General features: G+C 41.0%; 1 protein-coding gene across 1 annotated transcript in view; it reads left to right on the forward strand.

The window, feature by feature from the left end:
• Cep120 (centrosomal protein 120) overlaps window positions 1-25,098 on the forward strand; it is a 56,417-nt gene that overhangs the window by 29,096 nt on the left and 2,223 nt on the right. Inside the window, exons 15-20 of the mRNA XM_050149271.1 lie at window positions 673-762; window positions 5,242-5,334; window positions 6,631-6,792; window positions 9,605-9,727; window positions 16,578-16,676; window positions 24,047-24,192. Of these exons, the coding sequence (XP_050005228.1) occupies window positions 673-762; window positions 5,242-5,334; window positions 6,631-6,792; window positions 9,605-9,727; window positions 16,578-16,676; window positions 24,047-24,192 (713 nt within the window). The remainder of the gene's footprint in view (window positions 1-672; window positions 763-5,241; window positions 5,335-6,630; window positions 6,793-9,604; window positions 9,728-16,577; window positions 16,677-24,046; window positions 24,193-25,098) is intronic.

Consider the following 25,098-nt stretch of genomic DNA (forward strand, 5'->3'; position numbering starts at 1 on the left):
CAGCTGGTTCTTCTTTCCATGTTCTTGTCTATCTTTCTTTAACTATCAACAAAACCTTTTTTTAAAGATTTATTTTTATTCTTTATATGTACGCATGTGTGTTGGTGTGGGTATGTGCACACAAGTACCCACAGAAACGAGAAGAGGGCATTGGATCCCCTGGAGCTGCAGTCTCAGCTCTTAATGGTGCTCTCTCTCTGGCGCCACAGAGGGGAGCTGCTTACTGGCTTGTTGTACATGACTTTCTTGCCTGCTGTTTTATAGAACCCAAGACACCAGGGATGACACCACCCACAATGGATTGGGTTTGTCCACCTCACTCACTAATTAACAAAATGTCCTACAGTTTTACATACAGCCCAAGTTTACGGAGGTATTTTCTTAACTGCGGTTCCTGCCTCTCAAATGAGTTCAGTTGTTTCAGTTGATATAAAACTATGCAGCCCAGAGGCCCTGGCACCCTCTTTTGACCTCATTGAGCACCAGGCAGGCATGTGGTACACAGACAAGCTTGTCGACAGGACATCCATACACATTAAAGAAAAAAAAAAAAGAATAAAATAGAATGCTTTAAATGACATTGGTAATCAGTATTAGTTCCTAAACTAAAAACTTCTTTTACTTATTTGAAACATTTGCCCTTTTCAAGTGACTATTTTCTTCCTATTACAGCTAAAACAGAAAGAATTGGCTCACATGCAAGCTCTTGCAGAAGAATGGAAAAAAAGAGACCGGGAAAGAGAGTCACTAGTGAAGAAAAAGGTAAAGAAAAAACTTGTGTAAAAGCTGAGGGAGAGGACGGAAGCATTTGTGTTAGGAGCTTCTAGCTGCGTTGCAGTCTTTGGAAGGAACAAACTTTTTAGTTCCCAGCATATGACAGACAGATGAGTAACTAAGGAGCCTTGAGCATAGCCAAAAGAAAAAGACACTTTAAAGTCTACTTTCCTAAGAAATGTTCATCTAAACGGGCCTGCACGTGTCTTAAATATTGTCTTCCTTTATTTTTGAGCTTTATATAATAAGAATTGTGGATGGAACTCATGTATTGCCTATTATTTAATTCAAGAGTGCTGGACAGTAGGTTAATACATAAGGTTTTACTTTAAGACAAGCTAAGTTCTTCCTTGGACCATTTTTTTTTATGCTATTGAATTTTTTAAATATTCAAGTTTGCAAAATTCAAACTAATTTGAGAAATTAATGAAGTTGCCACAGTGGGATAAATCCAGCTTCTGCCTTTGCCTTCCTTAAATAAATTGGTTTAAATATCATGAAGTTAAAATGAGAAAATTAGTAGTACCAACCAGGCCGTAGTGCAGTGGTAGGCAGACATGACTAGCATGCACATGGCCTCATGTTCAGTCCTCAGCATTGCAAAACACAGGACAGAAAGCTTCATCTGGGAAGTTTTGGTTTGCTCTTGTGTTGGTGGTACAGATTCTTTTCAGTTGAGGTTTTTATTGGTTTCCATGTAAACTACCATGTCTAGTACCTGAGCTTGAGTGTATAAACCCAGGGCTACTTAGTAACTCTTCAGAAAGCCGACTCCGAGGCTGCAGATGTGGCTGTGTTAGAGCACCTGTGTAGCAGGGACTTAGCATCCTGGGTTCCTTCTCTAACACCACAAATAAGGAAATGGAATTGGAAATTAGAGCAAGTAGGTTTCAGTGCTGCCTTGTACTCCTCACATTTAAAGGCAGATGTGGAGTGGTTGTCCTTTCATCCTTGTCTTAAAGTGCTCTATTTTGGAAGCATCTTGTGACCTAGGAAGCGCCAAGATTTGTGATTGGTCTTAAAAACTGTACTGACCACCGTAAAATCAAGTGTGTGTGGGGGGGGGGGGCGCAAACATCTTTTCTCTGGTATGAGGTTCTTTAAAGCTATTTCTTTGAGAAGTTCACTATAGTATTTTTATGTATTGAATGTTTGAGGCTTTTCTGACATTTTTTTTCTAGGTGAAAAAAATAGTTTAACAATGTATAACTTTAATACTTTTATAGTTTACCTGAATGAATGGTGTGCATCAGTTGCTATTCTGGAACAGAAGACAGTAACTGTATTGTCAATGTTCCTGACATATGGATGATGACCCCAGTTGAGAAAAGGGGATTTTAGAAAACCTTCTATAAGTGAAGTTTTTTTTAAAAAATATGTATAAAGATATAGGCAATTCAGTTTTTATTTAAGGGAATAGTCATCCTGATAGATGACATCCTAAATGGCGTGGAAACCAGACTAGGATGACATGGGAACGAGGAAAGGACAGAACTACAAACAAAACAGAGGTTGGGTGGGCTGTGCTTGTTCTGATGAAGCCACGTGGTCCTTTTGTGTGTAGCCCAGGAGGAAAGGTGAGAGGTCTCTGTAGAGAAGCAGTCTCAGGCTATAGTCATCCAGGAGGAGGGGCTGGGGTTGCTAGTTTTTGTATACACTGGCCAATCATTAGTTAATGCATTGGGGTCTTTGACATGTGTCCATGTCAGCAGTCACATCCCAGGGCTTCCTCCGTTCCTTACACGTTCACCCACGGCATCCTCTGCCCCCAGAGAAGTAAATGAGTTATGGAGAAGAGGAGGAGGAATGGGTTTTTTAAGAGCTGAAAGGGTCCTCAGTGCTGCCCTACAATCTCAGTGCTTCCTCTACTCAGTTCACTCGCTGACTCCCACAGTCGTTATGGCCACGGCTTTTCTCTTACTAGATAGAGCCTGTTCATCCTCTCCCTGTCTGAGCGATTCCTGTCTGTGGAGACACTGGGCTTCCTTCTCTGTATGTCTCTCACATGCTACTCTTGACTCGTCTGGTTCCTGATTTTCATGCCAGCTCCAACATCTCGATACTGGAATTGATTGACTTGTTTTAGGGCCCCATCCTTGTGCGTGTTCTTTGTTCTGTCTATCCTCGCCTGTTTGGTGTATCAGAATGTGTACATTATACACACAGGTGCAAGCTCTGCCTTTTCTGGTTCCATCGCTGACCTCTGCCCTGGCCTCTTAGCTGCCTGTGCTGCACTGACTGCTGAGTGTCTAGGATGCATCTCAGGTCCAACATACCTAAAGCCACGGTTTCATCAGCCTTCTCTCTGGATTTGCTGCACCTGACTCCCATGTAAAAATGACTTTACCTTTTTCTTGGTTGTTCAGACTTCAAGCAAGATATCGTTAGTTCTCTTTTGAGCCTAGTCCATTAGCACATCTTTGGCTTCACATTCAGAAGATGTTTTGGAAAATAACCAATTTCCCTCCCATCCCTTACTATTTCCTTGGTTAAAGCTATCATGTCTTGCTTCTAAGACTGTAGGTTACCTTTTTTTCTTCTCTCTCTCTCTCTCTCTCTCTCTCTCTCTCTCTCTCTCTCTCTCTAGAACTTCTCTGTATATCCCTGCCTGTCATGGACCCCGCTCTGTAGACCACGCTGGTCTCGAACTCAGAGATCTGCCTTCCTCTGCCTCTTCCAAGCACTGGGATTAAAGACACACACCACCATCACCTGGCTACAGTTTACCTTTTCTTTAGTGTCTCTTTTTCCTTCCTGGCTTCTTTACCTTGTCATGTTCTTGTCAGCCAAAGACCACATCTTTAGCTGTGTACTCTCCTCTTTTGAAAACTCAGCGTAGGATAAAGTGGAGCTCTTAGCAGAACATAGAGGGTATTATATGATCTGCACCATGGCTTCCTCTTCTACTTCTTTTTTTCTCCACCACACTGGCATCCTGTAACTCAACACTTGATAAGTCTCCCCCTTTTCTAGGAATATGAGGAACACTTTCCCCTGAAGATGCTTTTGTTGTCTACTCAGAATAATCTCAGCGAAGCCTTCTCTGACTGCCATATCCAGTAGTGCCCCTTTCCTGCCACAGACACCCCATCTCTCGTAGCTAGGCTGTGCTTCTTCCTGATCCTGACTAGCACTAGGTCTGCACTTGTTTGTTTATACTCTGTCTTCCCCAGAACACAGGTTCCACTTGAATTTATTTTGCCCAGTATATGTTAGGTATATATATACCTAACTAAAATAAAAGATTGTGATTTGAAGTTTTCATACACATTTTGAGTTTGATATGTTTAAGGTAGAACTGTATATCTGGAATTATAAGAAGTTTAACTTCATGATATAAGTTTGGGAGGCCTTGGTATATGGGCCAGTAGGGCTAGGTGCCATTGAGAGGTTATTGCATGAAGGGACAAGCATCCTGAGATGACGCTGGTATGAACAGAGATATTTCGGTATTTTTAGATTGATTTGGTTCGGTTGTGCTTGCCATAGTTTACATAGGTCAAAGCTAAACATTGAGATGGGAGTTTGGTTGGTGTGTTGAGGTGTCAGATTTTGGAAATTTTTCTTGCCACCAGTGTGGTGACTAGCATTTTTAAGTAGCAAAGGGGATTGATTATAGACTGAGCCTGTGGACATAGCTTTCCCTAAGCTTTGGCAGTGTAGTTATTGGTGTCTGAACCAGTAAGGTTGCATCTGGATATTATATTTTTTTAAAAGATTTAGTTCAGAACCTAGATGTCTGTTTCCATTAGATTCAAGGCGTTAAAGAATGTAGAACTCACAGTTCAGTTGCAGTGTGTGTTGATCTTGGAGAAGAACAGCCCAGAAGGGAAGAGAAGGCTGTCACGGCATCAGATATGTGGAGATAGAGTTCTCCTCTCTGTCCGAGTGTAGAATCCTTCCACTTCTGAGAGGTATTGCAGCAGGCACTTACCTGCCTCGGGGAAGAGGGGTCTAGAGAGGCCTGGGTCCTAGAGGCTGGGTGATAACGAGGGCAGAAAAATGGCTTTGGAAAGTCCCAGAGACAGATGATCAACTAAGGGAATGGCAACTCTTCCACACTGAGTAAGCTGAGCTGGTAGCTTTTTATTCTGAATAGAACTCGATTCTCAAAACCAGATCTCGGCTGGGTGTGATAGTGTGCGCCTCTGCACTACTTGGGAGACTGAAACTTGGGGAGTTCATGGCCAGCCTGATGTACATAGCAAGTTCCAAGACCTGTCTCAACGAAAATACAGGTCTTGGGCCGCTAGTGCCTGTGCACAGGACTTCACCAGCACCTTGCTTCCCAGTAGGGGAATGCCCAGTGCAGATGTCCTTGTAGAAGATTCCATTTTCAGGAGATGGAAGAATTTATGCTTTGAATTGGTACATGCTTTATGTCTCTCTCTCATTCTCAGATACTATTTACTGAAAGGATGTGTTGTCTTGAACATGAAGAAGATCATTTTTCTTTTTCTGTTTTAGGTAGCTGAGTACAGTATCCTAGAAGGCAAACTTCAAAAAGCCCTAACTGAGCTAGAGAACCGAGAGCAGCAGCTTGCCAGTGCGGAAATGGAGGTACCACGTCTCTCTGAACTTGGTTCCCTGGGTTGTGGAGTCCGTACTCACTTGTTGCCTGCAGAATGTGACAGGCGTTGGATGAGTGTGTCAGACATGGAGACAGCACTGTAGAGCTGGGTAAAGCATGTTAGGATGCTCAGATTCAGCAGAAGAGTGGCTGTCACTCAACCATTTTTCTCACCCTGCAACAGTGGTTTATGTTCTTTCCCATTGTGTGTAAGAATTAGTATTTTCACTGCTTGGAGAAGAGCAAGTGGGGCCTATTCAGGGTACATACCCAAATGGGTGTCAGGGGGAAAAGAATATCCTTCATTAAAGGTTCGATCCCACGTACCTGTAATCCTAGTACTCAAGAAGTAGAGGTAGGAGGACAGCGTGGACTGTTTAACCAACAACAACAACAACAATAAAAAATTGGATCTCAAGACATATGGGAATATGTTGTTGTATTAAACACAGTCAGCAGTTCATGAGGTCTTAACAAACTTGTACTCCAGGACTTTTCTGTAAAATATGTGTGTAATACACATAAATTATAAGCATATAAAACATAAAAGTAACTATAATCTTCCATTTTGTTTATATGTCTCTTCTCTATAATGTTTAAGATTTTATCAGTAAATACTCTGACTTTATTGTTTACATTGCTGGAGTTTTTAAATGAGTTAGATTTGATTAGGCCAATACACCTATCTTCTAAATGGTTAGGCATTTAGAAACATCTAGTTGAAGAAAGAAACTCAGTCACATTTTTATATAATAAAAATGAGAGTTTTAAGTGGTTAGGATCTTTTCAACTAAATTTATATGAGTTGTGTGTGGCTTGTATACTATTAGCATTGAGTAATTGAAAATTAGTATATATAAACATTGAAGTCTAATATCTAAAGAGGACATGAAGTAAGTGTGTAGGTATTCTTTGTTGTGCATGCATGTGTGCATGTAGAGGCCAGAGGACAGCCTGGAGTTGTTCTTAGGAGGAATCCCACAGACTATTTGAGACAGGGTCTCGTTAGCCGGGAGCTCACCGAGTAGGCTGGGCTTGCTGTAGAGCTCCAGGATCTGCCAGTCTCCTCCTCCCCAGCTCTGGGAGCACAGTGTGCACCACTGTGCTTTCTTAGGTGAGTTCTGGGGTCCTGCTCAGGCCATTGTGCTTGGGAGGCACTACTTTGTGGACTGAACCATCTCCCCAGCTCAGCTGGTAAGTGTTGGAACATTGACTAACCTAAGGCTAGGAGACAGTGTTGTGCAGCTAGCGACCAGCCAGCCTCCCAATGGTGCTTTTCTTTTCAGCTTCAAAGAGAGAGAAAAGAGCTGCAGTCAGAACGGGAGCGGAACCTTCAAGAACTTCAGGACTCTGTCCGCAGGGCCAGAGACGACTGTGTTCACCAGGTGGAGCTGGAGAGGCTGAAGCTGAAGCAGCTGGAAGAGGACAAGCATCGGCTTCAGCAGCAGGTGCTGGAGTTAGGGGTTCTAGAACTGCTTCACCACAGAGCCATGGCATCCACTGGGATGGGACTGTTGGATTCACTGCAGAGAGCCCAATTGAAGTGGGATTTGTTTTTTTAAGTTAAAGCTAAGGACTGTATTAGTGTAATTTTCTTACTCTTAGAACCATTTGTGTGAAACTACAGGATTTCAGGTAACTTGCAATGTAAAAGGTTTTTCTGTAAATCTCCTTTTAGCAACATAGACATTCATTAGGACCTTAGTGCTAGAAGTTTACTGAAATAATCCAGTGCTTTCTAGAACCTACATTTTATAAGATGAGTGTCTCCCTTGCCTCGGTTTACAGACCCTTTATGTGCCCATCCTTCCAGGCAGTTGTTGGAGGCCCCTATAGCCAGGTCACTTAGGTGGAATGGGCATCTTTATGCCCACATTTGCTGAACACTGTTGTTCTCAGTGTTGAGTATTCTATTTTCAGCTGTTGTCACCCCCGCCCCCACACAATACTTTCCTCCACACTTCTGCTTTTCCACATTTCTAGTCAAGACCTTGTCTCTACTCTAGACCTCCACTTCAGATTGCTTTTCTGATACCCTTACTTGGATATTTTCAAGGCATTTTAAAGCAGTGTCTTACCATATACTTACTTACCTTGCTTTTCTGAAGTGTTTGTGTGGATGATGGGCCGTCTGAGCTTATGTTGCAGCCGGTAGTTGTGAAATTTTGGAAGCAGGTCATTCTTGAGCCCTCCACTGCCTTTTCACCGTGCATAGGTGGTGATGGGTATCATTAGCCCATAGCCTGCGTGTAGTTTCTAGTCATCTGTCTGACGTCATCCCCCACTCTTCACCTCTGTTGTGTGCTGTGCACTTTCTAATCGCTGTTCTCTTGTCAACACACCCTGAGTGCTTCCCCCACAAGACCTCACTGTGTCCAGTTTCCCACAGGCCCTGTAACTTCTGTGTCCATTTACTTTCAGCAAAATGTCACTTACCCCAAATATTTCCAAGTCCAGGTCAAGCTTATGTTATGTGTATTTCTGTAATATCGCTTTCTTTTTTCTTTGCAATGAATGTACCAGTTTTTATTTTCATTTAACGATCATTTAATCAGTTTCAGATTGTTGCTCCGTAAAAACTGGTTTATAGCTCTGTCCTGGAGCCCAGCCCGGGTGTCAGCAGTGATAGGGACTCAATAAATACTTCTAGAAAAGGGAGGGAAAGATCAGGCTGTTAAAAATTCAGCTTATCTTTCTTGAAAAATTCTAGTGTAGATTAGATGTGTCTGCTGACTGCTTCAGGGTCGTCTATCATGAGTAGTGTCCATAGTAGTTCTCTCACCCACGTTGTTTACACGGTTGTAAATGTGAATTTGGTTGTTATCGTGGGTCTCATTTAACATACAAAAAGTAGGTATTTGTCATGGGACTCAACCAGCATAGTGCCTTTTCTTCCTGCTCAAGAAGGTTTAGTCATCCAGAGCAAAGGCTTCAGAGTCAAGGGAGTGCTTGGCACACACTCCTCCATCCCCATCACACCCACACCATCCCAAGGTGGTGTCACTGACTCACGGTTCTGTAGCAAGAGTCTTGACGAGAAGGGAATTCTGGAAAATTCTCAAGGCACATCTTTATTCTTGATCTCATCAGGAGGGAGCCTGGTGAATTTCCAGTTTGCTCAAGGAGCAAAGTCCTTGACATGCCACATTTTATGCATAAGAGAAATTTGGGGCATTACACTGACATGGTTTCATATATTAAATGGGCTGTTCTGATTAGACTGGTAGAAGAGAACTTGTGAAGATAAAAGTGTCTGTATTCCGATGGGTAAAAGCAGGCCCGGGAACTCATAGTGAGAGATGACTTCCCAAGGACAGAGTCCACCACGCCCTAACAGCTGTTACCTTACAGCTGGATTGTCACAGCATAATTGCTTATGACAGTGTCCCTGAATGGTGAAGAACCAAATTACTATTAGTATATTTCTTGTTTAGAATATAAAGGTAGGGGCTAGGAAGTTGGCTTGGTCAGAGAAGGTACTTTCCGAACAAGCATCTGCGCCTCATTTGGGGTCCCAAGCACCCATGGAAAAAGCTGGGCATGGTAACGTGCACCTATAATCAGCACTGGGAGCAGAGACAGGAGGTGCCCTGGAGCTTGCTGCCCACCCCATTAGTCAATCTGTGAGAGCTCCTTTCCGAGTATATGGTCGGGAGTAGTTGAGATACTGATGGTGACTTCTGGCCTCCACACACGTCCACACAGAGCAAAAGTCTTGTAAAAAGTGAGATCACTTCAGAATGGTGTCTGCTGACCTTGGAAGACTGAGTTAGGTGGAAACTTGTCATTGCGGGGGCAGCAGCTTCTTCTGAAGATTACAGGTATTTCGTAGCTTACAGAGCCACCATGCTCAGCCTGACAGGCTTCTTTCTGCCCTCAGCTTAATTAAGCCGCCACTCCCTGCCCCCTTCTCCAACTTACAGAGTATTGGGAGATTTCATCAGAGCCAGTACTACAGAATGAGAAGCCTCTGCTCCTGATTATTCTTGGGTCTTTGGCATTCCTTCAGGTGTTTAGCCCCTTGATCCTTAATTTTTTTTACCTTAAATTTTTAAGCTTTCTGTTAGTTAATTTGTTGGATTCTTAAGTACTGACCATTTTCATTTTCCTCCTTTTATGAGTTTTGCAAATGTTCTACCATAACATGTTTTAGAATAATAATAACACTGTTAATCAGGTTGTACAGTGTCAAGATTTGCTTATGATTGCCTTCAAACAGCTACATATTATGGTGCTAATATACTTTCTCTGTACATACAGCTTAATGATGCTGAAAATAAGTACAAGATTTTGGAAAAAGAGTTCCACCAGTTCAAGGATCAACAAAGCAACAAACCAGAAATACGGCTGCAGTCAGAAATAAATCTCCTCACCTTGGAAAAGGTACCTGTGTCAACTCTTGTCTGCGTAACTAGCTCCAGTGACCAACTTAAGAAGTCACTGGTGATCCGTGTGTATACACTGTGCTGCCCTCTTCAGGGAATGCAAGATGTGTGACATGGGTTGAGTTGGTGGTGCTTGCATGAATAGAATGTTGAGTTGTGAACAGAACTGACTACTGTGGGGATAAAGGAATTCAAAAACTCTCAGGGCTGGGTAGTAATGGCTCATTCCTTTAATCCCAGCCCTTGGGAGGCAGAGACAGGTGATCTCTGCGAGTTCGGGGCTGGTCTGATCTACATAGAGAGTTCCAGAACAGCCAGGGCTACATAGAGAAATGTCAAAAAAAAAAAAAAACCTGTCAAATGTGAAAGAACCATATCCAAAATGTGAGTCGGTGTGTTTAGAGGCTCAGTCCAGCCAGTGTCCTGTCCCAGTCTCCTCAGCTGCCCCTGCTGTTGGTATGTTTAGGGTCTGATCTCTAGTGCTGAACTTCAGTGTCGTGGTTTTTGTGACTGCTCTGTGTCTATGCTTTCTGGCTTCGATGTCCTGCACAGGACCATTCACAGAGCATATACTCACATTCCCACGCCTTTAGCTTAGAAGGAAGAACACTCATCCTACTTTGTTCTGTGGTTCAGATGTAGTCGTGCCTGCCATCCCCCATAAACAGAATGTGCAGTGGCTAGGCTTTACCAAGTATGGATTCAGGACACCAGGATGACACAGTGGAAGAAGGTGCCTGATCACCTGAGTTCAAGCTCGAGGAGGGACAGAAATGACTACTGCAAGCTTTCCTTTGGCTTCCGCATGCGGGTACTGGTATTCATGCGTGCACATATACACTATTTTATCAGATTGAGCGTTAATGTGTATACATACACACGCACGCCTGAGCGTTAATGTGTATACATACACACGCACGCCTAAGTGTATACCATGAATGTGCAGGTACCCACTGAAGTCAGAGAGGGTATCTTATCCCTCAGAGCTGGAGTCACAGGTGCTAGGAACTGAATTTAGGTCCCCTGGAAGAGCTGCAAGAGCTCTTAACTACTGAGCCATCTCTCCAGCCCCATAAAATAGTTTTTAAAAGACTGTGAATATCCAACAGCCATCCAAAGGTGGGCAATATTCATTGAGATCTGAGAAGAGGAGGAAGCAGCAATGCAGAGAGCTGTGAGAAGTTGTCCAGGGAGCTCCTTCAGAGGCGCTAAGGCGAGAACTCTCTAGAACTTAGAAAGACGGCCAGCCTAGAGTGTAGCGTGTACCAGGTAGGTTTAAAACACTGGCTGCGAAAGCCATGAAGGGAGTTAGGTCGTTCTAAGTCGTGCATAACGGCAGTCACCATCTTGGACACATAACCGTGAGACTGTCTCACATTCTGGCCCAGCTACTTAGCTGTGTCACGGTGGATAGCTTCTCCTATTTATTTCATATTTTTAAACAGGGTAATAAAATGAACAAAGTGCTTAGCATAGAACCTGGGCATTTTCTACTTATTTATTTAAAATCTATCTTTTAACATTGCTGTCACTTTATGTTTTATGACAAGTTTGAAATGATGAGGGCCGGAGTGCAAGCAAAGGGTGCGTGGGCCGTGAAAGGATAGAAAGCTAACTTTTCCTTCAGGCTTGACTTTCATCAGAGTTCCTTTCTGTGGTTGATAAGTGAGTGAGAATTGACTTGATGGTGAAAGAGTGAAGCCCTCAGCGAGGCTGCATGACTTCCGAGTGGCCGTTTGAACTGCAGAGCAGTTGGCGGAGATGGAGCCTGTGACTGGGCAGATGCTGGAATGGCTTCCTTAAGTGGCTTTGTGTTTTTATTTGTGAGTTAAGTAGAAGAAATGATTTTATTTAAAATGAAAAAAAAAGTGTAAATCATATTTTCAAAACAAAAAACATAAAAGTAAATGATGGGATAATATTATTCAAGGGTTTTAATTAGAAGAGTAAGGAATCTTTACATTTCAAAAAGAAATCCAACTTTAAGAGGATATGAACAGGCTTGATGTGGTGGTGCACGCTAATCCCAGCACACGGGAGGCAGAGGCAGGGGAATCTCTTGAGAGTTCAAGGCCAGCCTGATCTACAGAGTGAGTTTTAGGACAGCCAGAGACCTTTTGTTTTAAAGAAGAGGAGCCTATGACCTGCTTCTTTGGAGAAAGACCCTAATACAGTGACCTACTCAAAAGTTTTGTCCTGTGTGCCTTTGAGGAGCAGTTCTAAATGGCTTACTCTCGCAGCCCTTCCAGACGTTTCTGGAAAAAAAAAACATATTTCTTATCCACAGTTAAAGTGTTATTAATTAGATAACTGTTGCTTGAAAAATAAAACTAGAAGTTTATTAGAATATTTATTCATTTAAAATATAAACTTCCAGGTAGACAAGAGTCATTAACCACTAAGTATTAAGAGTACCGGGAGTTGGTTGGGAGAAGTGGTGCCGTGAGCTGTCTGTTAGAACAAAGCTGCTTCCAGCGTGCTGCAAGTGTACAGTAAAACAACTTCTTAGCCTTTCTAGAAATTCCTTGTAAGTCTTTTGGGAACCAGAAGAGGGCAGCGTCTTATTCTGAAATAGTAACAGATAAAAGCATAGAAATGCCAGCCAGGGAATCTGTCCCAACTGACTTACCAGTGTCTGAGGAAAATATTATTCTTTTTCTTTTCTTTTTCTTTCTTTTTAAAGACAGAATCACTGTTATAGCTGTGGCTGGCCTTAAACTCATAGAGATCTGCCTGCCTTTGCCCTATTAATGCTGGATTAAAGGTGTGTGACACCATGCCTGCCTAACTGTTCTTAACATAGCATATCCATTTTCATTGAAAGAGTCTAAAATTAACACAAAGATAGAGTTTTACAAAATAATTCATGATTCCTTTTATTATTACAAAAGTAAGTAGTTTTGTGACTGTTTTGTTCAGTTCCTTTTCTGTGGTGTGGTGTGTGAGGGCAGGCACGTGAATGCCGTGGGGTGTGTGGATGCCAGAGCACAGCTCCTGGGCGCTGTTGGTCTCAGCGTCAGGTTTGTGCTGCAAGCATTTCTGCCCTCAGAGCCTCCTCACAGCACCCACACCCCACCCACCTTTTTCATTGTTTTGAGACTGGGTCTTATACTTTACCTCAAGATGGTCTAGCAGCCTAGACTGACCCCAAACTTAGTGGTCGTCCTGGTTGCTGAAAGTATATATGCAAGCCATTGCACCCAAGTTTGTGAGTTTTCTTTCACTAGAAAGAAAATACTCTTTGCATAGTTTGTAAATTATTGGGGCTTTAAAAACTAAAACATGGAAAGTGTATATTTTAGTAGGGCATATAGAGCTTGAAAGATCAACATATTAAAAAAAGTCAGCATTTTTTTTATTCTTCCTTAAAGCTTCACATTTTATTTTCAAATTTGTACAAAACTTGTGTTGTTCCATAATGCATTCATGCTTACTGAATGAAACTGGTTTTTATAATATTTGACCTTGAATAAAACCTTCATTTCAAGGGACATTCTACTTATTTTATAAAGTAATGTTAGAAATATGGAACTCTTGGTGAATTCCTCTTGGTGAATTCTTCATTAAAACAGAGTCATATACGCGTCTCTGTATCGTTCCTGTGTAGTATATGTGCTGCTGAGGTGAGCATGGTATGCTGTACTGAGCCCTGGTTTTCTTGTGACTCCTGGGAAATTTACCTTGTACACAGTCCTCATGAGTAGATCCTGCTAAAATTTGTGTAGTACTGAAGAACACTGTGGTATCCTGTGTGTCACCGCTCTTGGAGCCAATAGGAGAGGTAGAAGAGACAGAAAGCATATTTTGCATTGGGTTCTATACCTTTCATCATGGTGCTTGGTTTCAGAGATGACTCAGTCATAAATGGCCATGACTGATCTAACCATTTTGTGTTTCATACGTAATAGATTTCAAGACAACCTCATATAGAGGTAAAATCTGAGATGAGCGTTAAGATTTAGGAAAGCAGAAGAAAAGAAAAAAAGGATTGGCAGGCCAGGAACCTGGGTGAGGAGGGTCGTAGGCCACAGGGGCACAAACATGGCTGGATTGTCTGTGAGAAGTCCTGAAGAAGCAGGTTAAGCAGGAAGTACAGAAATTATACTCTGGATCCTAGGCGAATAGCTGCCGATAGCAGACTTGCAGGCATATTTAAACCGGGATGGTACAAGAGAGACCCTGTTATAGTCAGAGCGAGGAGAGCTTGGGCTGCACAAGTAGCAACCGAAGTAGAAAAGGGAACCCTGAAAGTGCTCCTTGTGAGCAGTTAGACCTGGAATGCTGTGCCTCTGCTAGCGGATTTGTCTTCTGCAGTCTGGGTTGACTTGGGACCTGAGCTATCTCATTTTGGGGGTATTTAACTTAGCTTATGGTGTGTCACCTCAGTCTTGGAACAGTGAAACCCTAAGTAAAAGTACAGGTACAAGCCAGGGATGGTAGTGCACCGTTAGTGCAAGAGGTCAAGAATTCAAGGTCAGTTGATGCCACATGGCAAGACCCTGCCTCAAAAAAAAAAAAAAAAAAAAAAGACTTCCAGAAGCCACTAACAGTAAGGGCTTTTAACTGACTTCTGAATACCCTGAAATTATATTACATTATCCTTCTAAAAATACGTGTTCTAAAAATGAGATACGTGTTTCCCTAACCACAAGCACCTCAACACTGTGGCTACCTAACCTGAACAAAGGCAGCATAAACAGACATGTTAACTTGGAAGCGGGGAATATCCTGCTGGGTCCCACCCCTAAACAAAGAACAGTAGGCACCAAAAGACTAATAAGAAAGGGAGAGATCACTTTTCCCAGGGATGGTCCCCCAGATTGGTTATCCAGTACAAAGTGGTCAGCCCTAGACATATACATACAAGCAACATGAAATGGATTCACCTGGTTGTTTTCTACATGCATGCATGCACATGTACATATAAACAGTAAAAGAAAAGAGGTCGTGAATATGAGAGGGAGTAGAGGGGATATGGGAACAGTTAGAGGGAGGAGAGAGAAGTATTGAAAGTATATTTTAGTTTTTTAGTTTTAGTAAATAATAAAATTAAATATAAACCTAAAATTTTGGGCTGTATATATTATTCTAGCAATTGGGTCCATATAATTCTTTAGAGTCACAAGCACTATATTCTTTTTTTTTTTTTTTAGATTTTTATTTATTATGGATACAGGGTTCTTCCTGCATGTATCCTGCAGTACAAAAGAGGACACCAGATCTTACTACAGATGGTTGTGAGCCACCATGTGGTTGCTGGGAATTGAACTCAGGACCTCTGGAAGAACAGCCAGTGTTCTTTACCTCTGAGCCATCTCTCCAGCCCCCAAGCACTATATTCTTAAAAAAATATTAGGGATTATTGATAGGAATGAATTTGTGCCCAGTAAGTTTAGGAATAAAAATACTATATGCAGAATGACACATGTGTTTTCAATTAGTATACATAACTGTAAAATTATGAGTTTTTTAATATTTATGCAAAACTGGTAGAACTGCCTAGTTTTTACTGTTGGAGCAGGTCCGTTAGGCCTCATCCTTGGTTTGGTTCAGGATGCAGACCTTGTCCAGGCCCATGTGCATGCTCTCAGAGACTGTCTCTGCTCCTCTGAGGTACGGCTTGTTGTTAAATTACCAAGTGAAGTGTATGAATCATGGGCATAAGTGGAGGGATTATCTCCAGTAATCTCAGCAATATCATTCAGCTCAAGATGCTTGAGTCTGTTGGGAAATGTCAACACATCTGAATCCAGGCACTAGGGATTTGTAAAACACAAAGACCTCCAGTCCTAGTAGTCATATATAACTGCAGAGAATGTTCTGGTCTTTTGTGACGGCGACTTGGCAGTCTGCTTTTCCTGTCATTTTATTTCGCTCTGAATTTTCCAACATTAGAATTTTTATAGTGTCTTCATTTTTGTTTTTCTCATAAAACATCAGGAGTTGCATGTATGGGAAAAACTAAACTTGATTTTTAAAAAGCCAGCTAGTTCAGAGTAACAATATTTTACTGTAATTCAAGCAGATTATTACATTATCACTTAATAGTAAAACTGTCTGCTGGCTGCATGAATTTGTTTGGTGCATGGTTTTTAGCACTGAGTGAGTACATTCCAGAACATAGCCAAGTTGGCTTTAGTTCATGCATAACAGATTGCCTGCTGCAAACATAAATAACCAGATTTTTTAATTGAATCACTTTAGTGTTTTTCTTTATATATTTCAGGAAAGATAGAAAATAAAAGTGAGATGTGTGTTATTAAGGAACATTATTTTTCTTCCTCTTGGGTTTATTTTAACATTCTTAAAATATTTTTACATTTTTGACTTTGCATCTCTTAGTAATTTGCTTTCTGATAAAACACTGCACAGTTTCCAGTGTTTTGTGGTTTTTGCCAAAAGTTAAGAAAGTATCTCAGCTCTCCTTATTACAAGACAGAATCCCACCTAATCATAGGCCTTCAAAAAGGAAGATCAGCCTTCTGAGATCAGAGCACAGGCCGAAGAGGAATGTTAGCAGTCAGAGCTGTCTTTTGTTAAAAATAAATGTATTTTCACTCTGTGTAATATACACATTTAAATACATTTATAGTAACTGTCTGGAGGTTAAGACTAATTCAGTTCTTTTTAGTCTAGCCTGCAAGGCAATAAAAATAATACTATATTTTAAACAAGAAAATGTTCATGTGCCATAATATTTATAGTAAATTATATAACAGCTTTAGACTGTGTCATATGTCATGCTGTATAAACTCTTTTCTTAAGCCCGACTCTTTGAATATATTATCTTTCAGTGATTGCACACAGTGGTATAGTGTTTCACTTGATATGATTTTAATCACTGTTAGGTTGAACTTGAAAGAAAGTTGGAATCTGCAACCAAGTCTAAACTGCATTACAAGCAGCAGTGGGGACGAGCTTTGAAAGAACTTGCCAGACTCAAGCAGGTATGTGGTTGAGAGCAGACTCTGTCTTCTCCTGGCTACTTTGTAAGTTTCATGTTTGACATTATGTGTTAGAAGTCTTCTGTGGCCTCTCCAGTGCTGCGGTTGAAGATCAGGGCTGTTTGGGTTTGTCTTTTAATGTGTTATATGCAGAATCCTCTTTTCACAATTAAAAGCTGAAGCTTTCTTATTCTTAGTTGTCAGCTGTCTTGTTGAAATAAGCAACTTAATTTCACTTGGAAGCAACTGATTCCCCTTAGAACTCATTCTCATTAGGCTTCACTGAAAGGGACACTTTTGGGATAAACTAAATTTGCCATTTCTTAACACTTAAGAGCATATTTTAAAATGATTTTCATAGGAAGACATAATTATTCAACTATGATAGCTGTCATTGGGAAATTTTGCATAATTTTAGGTTTAAAAGACTTAATAGTTTTCTGAAAATCCTTGTTGGCATTTTCCCTTCTTAGACAAGAAAGTTATTTTCATGAGAAATGTATCTTAATTTGGGCTATAGTTTTTTTCAAATTTAAGATCCATGAGCATATGAATGAGCTTACTTTGAATATAATTAATTGAACCTATTAAAAGATCATGAATAGTTAATTTACTCCAACTTTAAAAAATGTATCAGCTTTATTTCTGAATAAACCTGGTATATAATGTCTTTCAGATTTATAGATTTAGTATGTTTTCATAAAATTACATCAAATACTATTCAATATCTTTGTTGTATTATGCTAACACTTATGACCTTTTTATAGGGTACTACTAGACTATATGGGAATTAAAGAGTACTAGACCATATGCCAGTGTAGCTTATCGTTGTGTTCAGATTGTATGCATTATAGGTAGATATCAAAGTATTAGATAGTACACAAAGTGGACTTACTCAGGTTGTGTGTCTTTTATTTGACATTGTTTGGACCAGGAATATTTTGGATTTCAGAATTTTTTTCCTATTTTATAATAATTTGCATATGTGTAATGAGATGTCTTGGATATATACCTAAGTGTAAACTTAATCTGTTTGTGTTTCAGTTCTACAGTAATTATATAGCCAAAGGGTAAATTTTTTCCTTTTTATAGTGTTATGCTTGTGTAGTGCCATCATGAACACTAGAGCTCAAAAATTTTGGATTTTAGAGCTTTTTACAGTTTGCATTTCAAATTAGCAATATATTATTTTAATGCTGGCACTCTAGCATGGACATTTTGCACAGTAATAAGGTCTTCCTAAATCAAGACACCATGCTCAGTGTATGTACATAAGTAAGACATGGGCCTCACCCTCAGGGAGCTGAGAATTTAGTATTGTTGCTAATTAGTATTAGTAATAAGGAAGAAGCAGTTGTAACCATTGCCTGAGCACCACACAGAAGAGAAAATTGTTTATTGTGACTTAGGGCGGTGTCTGGTAGAGTTCACATGGAGATGAGTCATTAGGGTATTAATAGCAAAATTGGTTGTGACATAGCAAAGTAGTAGTCGCTGTAATGACTGCAGTGGTTACTGCAAAGAATCACGAAGTGAGAAAGCATTTTAAAACAGAGGAGAACCCAATTTACAGGGCATCTCCGGTAAAGACGCTTGGAGCTCTAATTGTAGTGATAGAAATGTAACAAGATCATTCATGAAAGATGATGCCAAGGGCTCAGCCATAGATTCTGGAAAGGTTTTCCGGTTTGGGAAATACAATTAAAGAAGCTGATTGGAGCTAAGTATGCAGTGTATACCTGTAATCCTAGCATTCTGGGGGTGGAGGCAGGAGGAGTGTGAGGCTAGTCTGGATTATGTAATGAGTTTCAGGTCAGCCAGGGTATCATAACAAGACTCTTTCTTAATTGGAGCAGAGGAAGGACATAAGATTTGCAAACATGAGTGGGCATTTTAGTTTTTTAGATTTAGAAGTATTTAAGTAGCCAAAAATACACATTTTTTTTAAAAAATCTGAACTCAAGCGAGGGAGTCCTTGACTAGGGAGCAACCTGATGGGACGGTGGTTTTTCTTCCCTGAGGGCGTAGTACTACCCTGTACCAAATAAATCTCAGATTTGTTTTATTTTCATTTTTTAATTCTAAAATCCCTGGGTAGCCGATTATATTCCCATTTTACAGATGAAGAAATGAGGCTTACTGTTGTCATGTAGGCTCACGGAGATACAGTATGGGAAAACTAAGACTAAAGTCCAAACTCTTTCTTGTTACAGTTTCAGTGCATAGTTGACAAGGTTTTCCACAAAGCACTAAAGCAGAAGAAATGAGTTGGCACCTACTAGTAGAAAAAAAGGGTGTGATCGTCTGTTAGCGAGAGCAGTTGTGATGAAAACTAACTATCTTTGAGGAAGAAGCAGCTAGCCTTATAGTCATTGATACCAAGATACTTAGCTGGCATTTAAATGTAGGGAGGAGGCCTTCTGGAACAGGGAGCACGGAGTTGATGAGAGTAGCAAAAGTAACATGCTGCTTCTGAAAGGGCTCTCCCTAAGCTGCCCCAGGTTGGCGGTGAGTTTACAGTGCTGCCGCCTTAGCCTCCCAGGTCATTGGGATTATGTGTATTAAGCCACCACATCAGGCTGAAGTAGGTTTTTGTTTGTTTTTTGTTTTTCAAGACAGGGTTTTTCTGTGTAGCATTGGCTGTCCTGGAACTAGCTCTTGTAGACCAGGCTAGCCTCAAAAGTCAGAGATCCACCTGCCTCCCAAGTGCTGGCATCGAAGGTGTGTGTTAACTGAAGTTATTTTTAAAAATATAAGTAAGTTATGCTTTAACATCTAAATGCCCGACTCTTCAATATTGCAGTGTAAAAGGAATGTAGTCGCTCCTTCTAAAAGGCTGTTGAATAGGTGTGCAGTCATAGCTAGCCCAAGTTCCGCCAGGATTATGAGAGACCCTGCCCAAAAGTAAAAGGGTTGGGGAGGGAGGGCGGTTGGCTCCGTTGGTCTGTGCTTGCCGAGCCAGCATGACGACCTGAGCTTTAACACCAGCATTCCTCTGAAAAGGGCCAGGTGCTGCAGGGCGCCTGTTAGCCCAGCCCTGGAGAAGCTCACAGAGGAAGGTCTCGGTGCTTCTGGCCAGCTAGTCTAGCCAAATTGGCACGCTCCAGGTTCACTTTGAGAGTCTCTATCCCAAAGAAAAAAAAAGATGGAGAATGATTGAGGAAGACACTGATGTCAACCTCTGGCCTCCACAGGCATACATGAAAACACGCCCTAAAAAAGGCACAAAAACGAAGCCAGATTATGAAATCTTCCCACCCCCTAAACCCCTCTTTGCTAATCCTGCATCCTCACATTTTGGTATCTTCTAGATCTTCACATTTACATTCTTTCTTCCTGTGTATTTTCACTTTGTCTTAAAAAATTGGCAAAATGATTTTTTATTTGTTTCTAATACGAGAGGCTATCACATTCAGTTTCTTTCTCTTGAGTTGCTGTAAATTTATTAAGAGAAAGCTATTGAATTTCTCCAAAACTTAGTCCATTAAAGAAACTGAAAGCTACCACCTTGAGCTGGGGAGGGGGCACAGCGGGTAAACACACCAGCCCTACTTGTGAGGACCTGAGTTCACATTCTCAGCACCCATATAAAAAGTGACATGGCATGTGTACCAGGAACCCAACTTTGGTGGGAGGAGATAACTCCCTCCTGGGAGCTTGCTGGTCAGCAGTCCTTAATCAAAACAGCGAATTCTGCAGGTTCAGCGAGATACCCTGTCTCATCATATAAGGCAAAGAACACCAGGGGAAGAGAGTCGGTGCCCTGCTCTGCCCTCCACATGTGCGTGCATAGGCATGGGTATCTACTCACATGTATGCATCTCATATACACATGGCAGATACATACACAATAAATATTAATTTAAAAATAGCAGTCCCTGAGTGAGTGCAGTGTGTTTAGTACTTTCTTATTTTAGACTAATTTTATCCCTTATCCTGTAAACTTTCTGCTTTAGAAACAATATTATAAACAACTTTTGAGGTCACTAGGAACCTCTGATGTTTTGCAGACCATACTGAGATGCAGTAATTTAAGGAAAGCAATAGCCCTTGGGGGTCTTCATAGTGAATTATGCGATGCCACTAACTGGTTTCGGGAGATTAAAATTAATAACTTCATTAAATTGGCACATTTCATATGTGTGAAAATTCTAATTTTTTCCATAAAACTCTTTTATTAAAAACACATTTATTTTGTGTTGAATATAAAATTGGAAGTGTCTCTCTGCTTTTGTTCAGAGAATTGTTTGTGCAGCTTTTTTGTTTAAATTGGATTAGTACCATGTTAATTTTACATTGCCTCTGGTGAATAGCCACGAGGCTGTAATCCCTGCCAGTAATGTGTCATATCAAATCCCTCTGGAGGGCCACAGAAATCCGTGTAGTACGGATTAGACGGTGAAAGCCATATCTTAGATTGTTAATAAATGTTAATGACAAAATCCAGCTGGTAAGCCTTGGAAATAAGATCTAATGCTTGGTGCCCATTGCCAGAACAATGTTTAAAGAGATATTTCCATTACTCAGAAGTGACCTAGTATAGTCAATTTGTGAATTAAAAAACTGTAGTCCTCCAGTTGTTTAGAAGAAAACTTTCCTTCTCATTCTCAGCCTCAATCCAAGTTGTAAGTTTTCTAAAGGTTTTTTGTTTGTTTCTTAGTAATTGATGGCGGCAGCTGTAATAAATATGACATGAAATGAGACCCTATTTAAAAACAAGGAAATGATACTCTTTTATTCTGGGTTTGGGACATTAGGAGTACTTGTTTGATTTGCAGAGGCAATTTAGTTTCTTTTTTCTCTTGTGGAAATATGCTGTAGAGCTGTTTTTAAACTGGTACCTAAGTAAATGCTTGAATAGTAGCAAATACCTAAGATTGTCTGCACCGGTCTTTATATCCTAAATGTCAACTGTAAGTAGAATAAAGGCTGCTATTGTTTAAAAATTAGTGAATCATTATTATGAAATATGAATTAGTCATAAAAATAGAACATTTTCACTATGTTACATATTTAAAACTCTTATATGTTTGTTCCCAGGACAGGAAACAGAGCTAAGACTTTATTTAGTAGCACGTGGGTCCCTTACCATATTTGTGCACAGTAGATGTGTTTAAAACTAAGCCAATATATTTAGTTAAAGCAACGCAGACTTCATCGGCTGACATCAGCACTATCTTGTCCAGCCTCCTGCGTATCCACTCGGAGTAATTAATTTGATTAATTTATAAGTAATTTAGCCAAGGATGGGGATGTAAATCTTTGTTTAAGAAAACAGTTGGAGGTCCAAGTCTTGGTTAAAAACTGTGTCTTGAAACCATCCAGGCCCTCCTACTGACTTGTCAGCTCTGGGTTATTTTCAGAAAACTTGACTTGAGCTCCTTAGTTTAGTTCTGCGTTTTTCCCACAGACTTGGATGGTATGTGTGAGTGGGAGAGTAAGTAGTGGCCACTTTGTAGCCGCTGTTTAGTCTGGTGTATGCATGTTTACATCTCCTTTCTGGATTTATAGGCAGGCAGGGCAAAATAAAGATTATACTCACTTGATTGAGGAGCCTTTAACCCAGAGCACCTGGCAGTGGGAAGCGTTTGCCCTAGCCCTTGTTTTTGCAGGCATATGTAATTATTAACAGTATGGCATGCTTGCTTTAAAATTCAAGGCATTTCAAAGATTTTTGGTATGTTTTAGAATAAAAATGTTTCAAGTTGGATGGTGTTAAGAAGTTCATTTTATGAACAACTTCAGGAGCCTGAAGTTAAATAGTCAGCGTCTGGGTTTGTTTTTTTCTCCTTTTAGTCATACTTTTTCTCGTTATGCAGATTTTGTCAGTTATAGTGGCATATATGTATATGTGTAATCCAAGCATTCTGGAGGCAGAGGCAATAGAATCAGTCAGCACAAGTGCCAGGCTAGACAGGACTCTAGTGAGACTACGCAGTGAGAACGCTGGCTCAGACAAGTGTAGATGCCACACTCGGTAATGTAGAAGTGAAAATCAACAACGCTCTCACCTCCTCCCCACTGGAGAGAATCTTTACTGTGTGTCTGCCCATGTCATTTTCCTTTCTTAAAATAACTTCTCTAACATGCGTTTATGGGTGCACCTGTCAAAGCTCAGGTCACACGTACGTCTGCCTCGATTGTTCTCCATTTCATTTCTATTGAAACAGGGTGTCTCAGTGACCTTGGGGCTCACCAGCTGGCTAGCCCGGCTATTGGTGAACCCCTGGGATCCTCCTCTCTCCAGCTTCCCAGCACTGTGGCACAGCGCCATGCCTGGCATTTAATGTAGAGGATGGTAGTGCCAGTGCGCACGCTTTGGCTTGGCATCAGCGCTTTCCACACCGAGCTGCTCTTTTTTTCTAGGTTGTGCCTTCCTTAGCTGTGTCTTCCTGCTTTCTTATGAATACCATTACCCTGAATTTTAACATTTGTTATTAATCTGTATCACTTCAGCACGTAAAACATTTAAAAAAATATATCCAGGTAAGCCTGGTGGCATAGAGCTGTAATCCCAACTCCTCGCGATGATGAGGCAGGAAGATGATTGCAAGACCAGCCTGGGCAAGTTAGTGAGGCCTTGCCACAGTGAGTGTAAGCAGGAGAGAGGAGGAGCAACATAGTCAACTAGTATTTCTTGAGCTTCAGGTTAGCCAGAGCTACATAGTAATATCCTTTATCAAAACAACAATAAGACAACACACACACACGAAGGATGCCATGTTGCTCCTGCTGTCTGTGTGAACTGCCCTAAGGAAAGAATAGCACTCGTCTATAGAGAAATAAGTGGGTGGACTTAGAAGCTCCATATTACATTGTACAGGCTCTTATTGAAGCACTCTTATGGTAGATTCTCCCTTATAAATCATGGACTATCTTCATCCTATAGAGTATTACATTTCTTTCATTGTTAATTTTTTAAATGCAATTAAGGTATATCATTTGATCCCAGTTTTGTTTGAAAAAAAGAATATGAGCTTGGGTTTTCATATGAGCCTGGAGAAAAGAAAATAGTTAACCAAACTTCTTGGGTTTAATGATCAGAGACTGTTGCCAACGTTCTGAAGACACAGTGGTGCATAGGCGTGGATCCTAGATGCTCACAGATGCAGGTCCTGCAATCTGTTGTGCTGACAAGCAGCTGCTCCTACCTCAGTCTTAGACACTGTAACGGTTCAGCAAACCCCCATCCTCATTGGCCATGCTTTATGATGTCAAAAAGAGAGACGGATAGAAAGATTATCAGGAGAGAAGTGGGGCATTTCTAAGTATCATGTGACCCAGAATTGGCAGCATATCGACCTTTCCCGAGTCCAAGTCATAGAAATGGGCGCATTCCCGGTGATACAAGCCAGCTTTTCTTTTCTTTTAAGAGGGAGCAAGAAAGTCAAATGGCTCGCCTTAAAAAGCAGCAAGAGGAGTTGGAGCAGATGCGGCTGCGTTACCTGGCTGCTGAGGAGAAAGAGATGGTGAAAACTGAGCAGCAGGAGCTGCTGGACATACGGAACGAACTGAACAGGTACCTGTTGTCACAAGTATTCCTTTGTCACTAACACGGGTCTGATGTGACAGCCTCAGTTTGGTCTTCCTGAATTAAGGAGGGTACTGAACAAATACACATGTGCACATGTTTGTATTGATGTGATATAAAGCATCTTTAAAGAGTAAGATGCAGGCTGGGCGGTGGTGGCGCACGCCTTTAATCGCAGCACTCGGGAGGCAGAGGCAGGTGGATCTCTGTGAGTTCGAGGCCAGCCTGGTCTACAAGAGCTAGTTCCAGGACAGAAACCAAAAGCTACGGAGAAACCCTGTCTTTAATAATCAAAAAAAAAAAAAAAGTAAGATGCATTTTTGTATTATCTACAAATTTCATAGAAAAATATCAGTCCTCATTTACCAAAATATTGTTTCACACATAGCATAGCGCTTTTTAAATTGTTTTGAAGGTTTGTGCCCCAAGATTGTTTGGCATAAGTAGCTATTTAATGAGTAAATTTAAAGAAAATGCTGTGTTCAGATAGCAAAGGTTGAGTTACAACTAAAGACACAGAGTAAAGGATTAAATGATCCATTTCGGTGATGGATCAAGCACTAAGAAACGCTTTAGAAGACCAGCCGTGCAAAGTCAATAGTTGAGGTAAAAGTGAAAAGATAAGACGAAGCACTGCATATAGAGTATCAGTGCAATGGTCTGGGGCCAGAGAGAGGGCCCAGTGGTCTCCAGTGTGCACACTGCCTTTCCAGAGGACCTGAGTTTGCTCCCAGCACCACTTCAGATGGCCCACAACTACCTGTAACTCCAGCTCCAGCCGTCTGACACCTTCTGATGGCAACTGGCAACTGAACTCCTGTACGCCCCACACTCAGACACAAATGTCACAGATAATTAAAAATAAATATTTTTAAATGAAGTAGATAGATGCAT

This window comes from Alexandromys fortis, unplaced genomic scaffold, assembly GCF_014885135.2.
Source record: "Alexandromys fortis isolate MF-2015 unplaced genomic scaffold, M_Fortis_MF-2015_v1.1 scaffold_60, whole genome shotgun sequence".
NCBI lineage: Eukaryota > Metazoa > Chordata > Mammalia > Rodentia > Cricetidae > Alexandromys > Alexandromys fortis.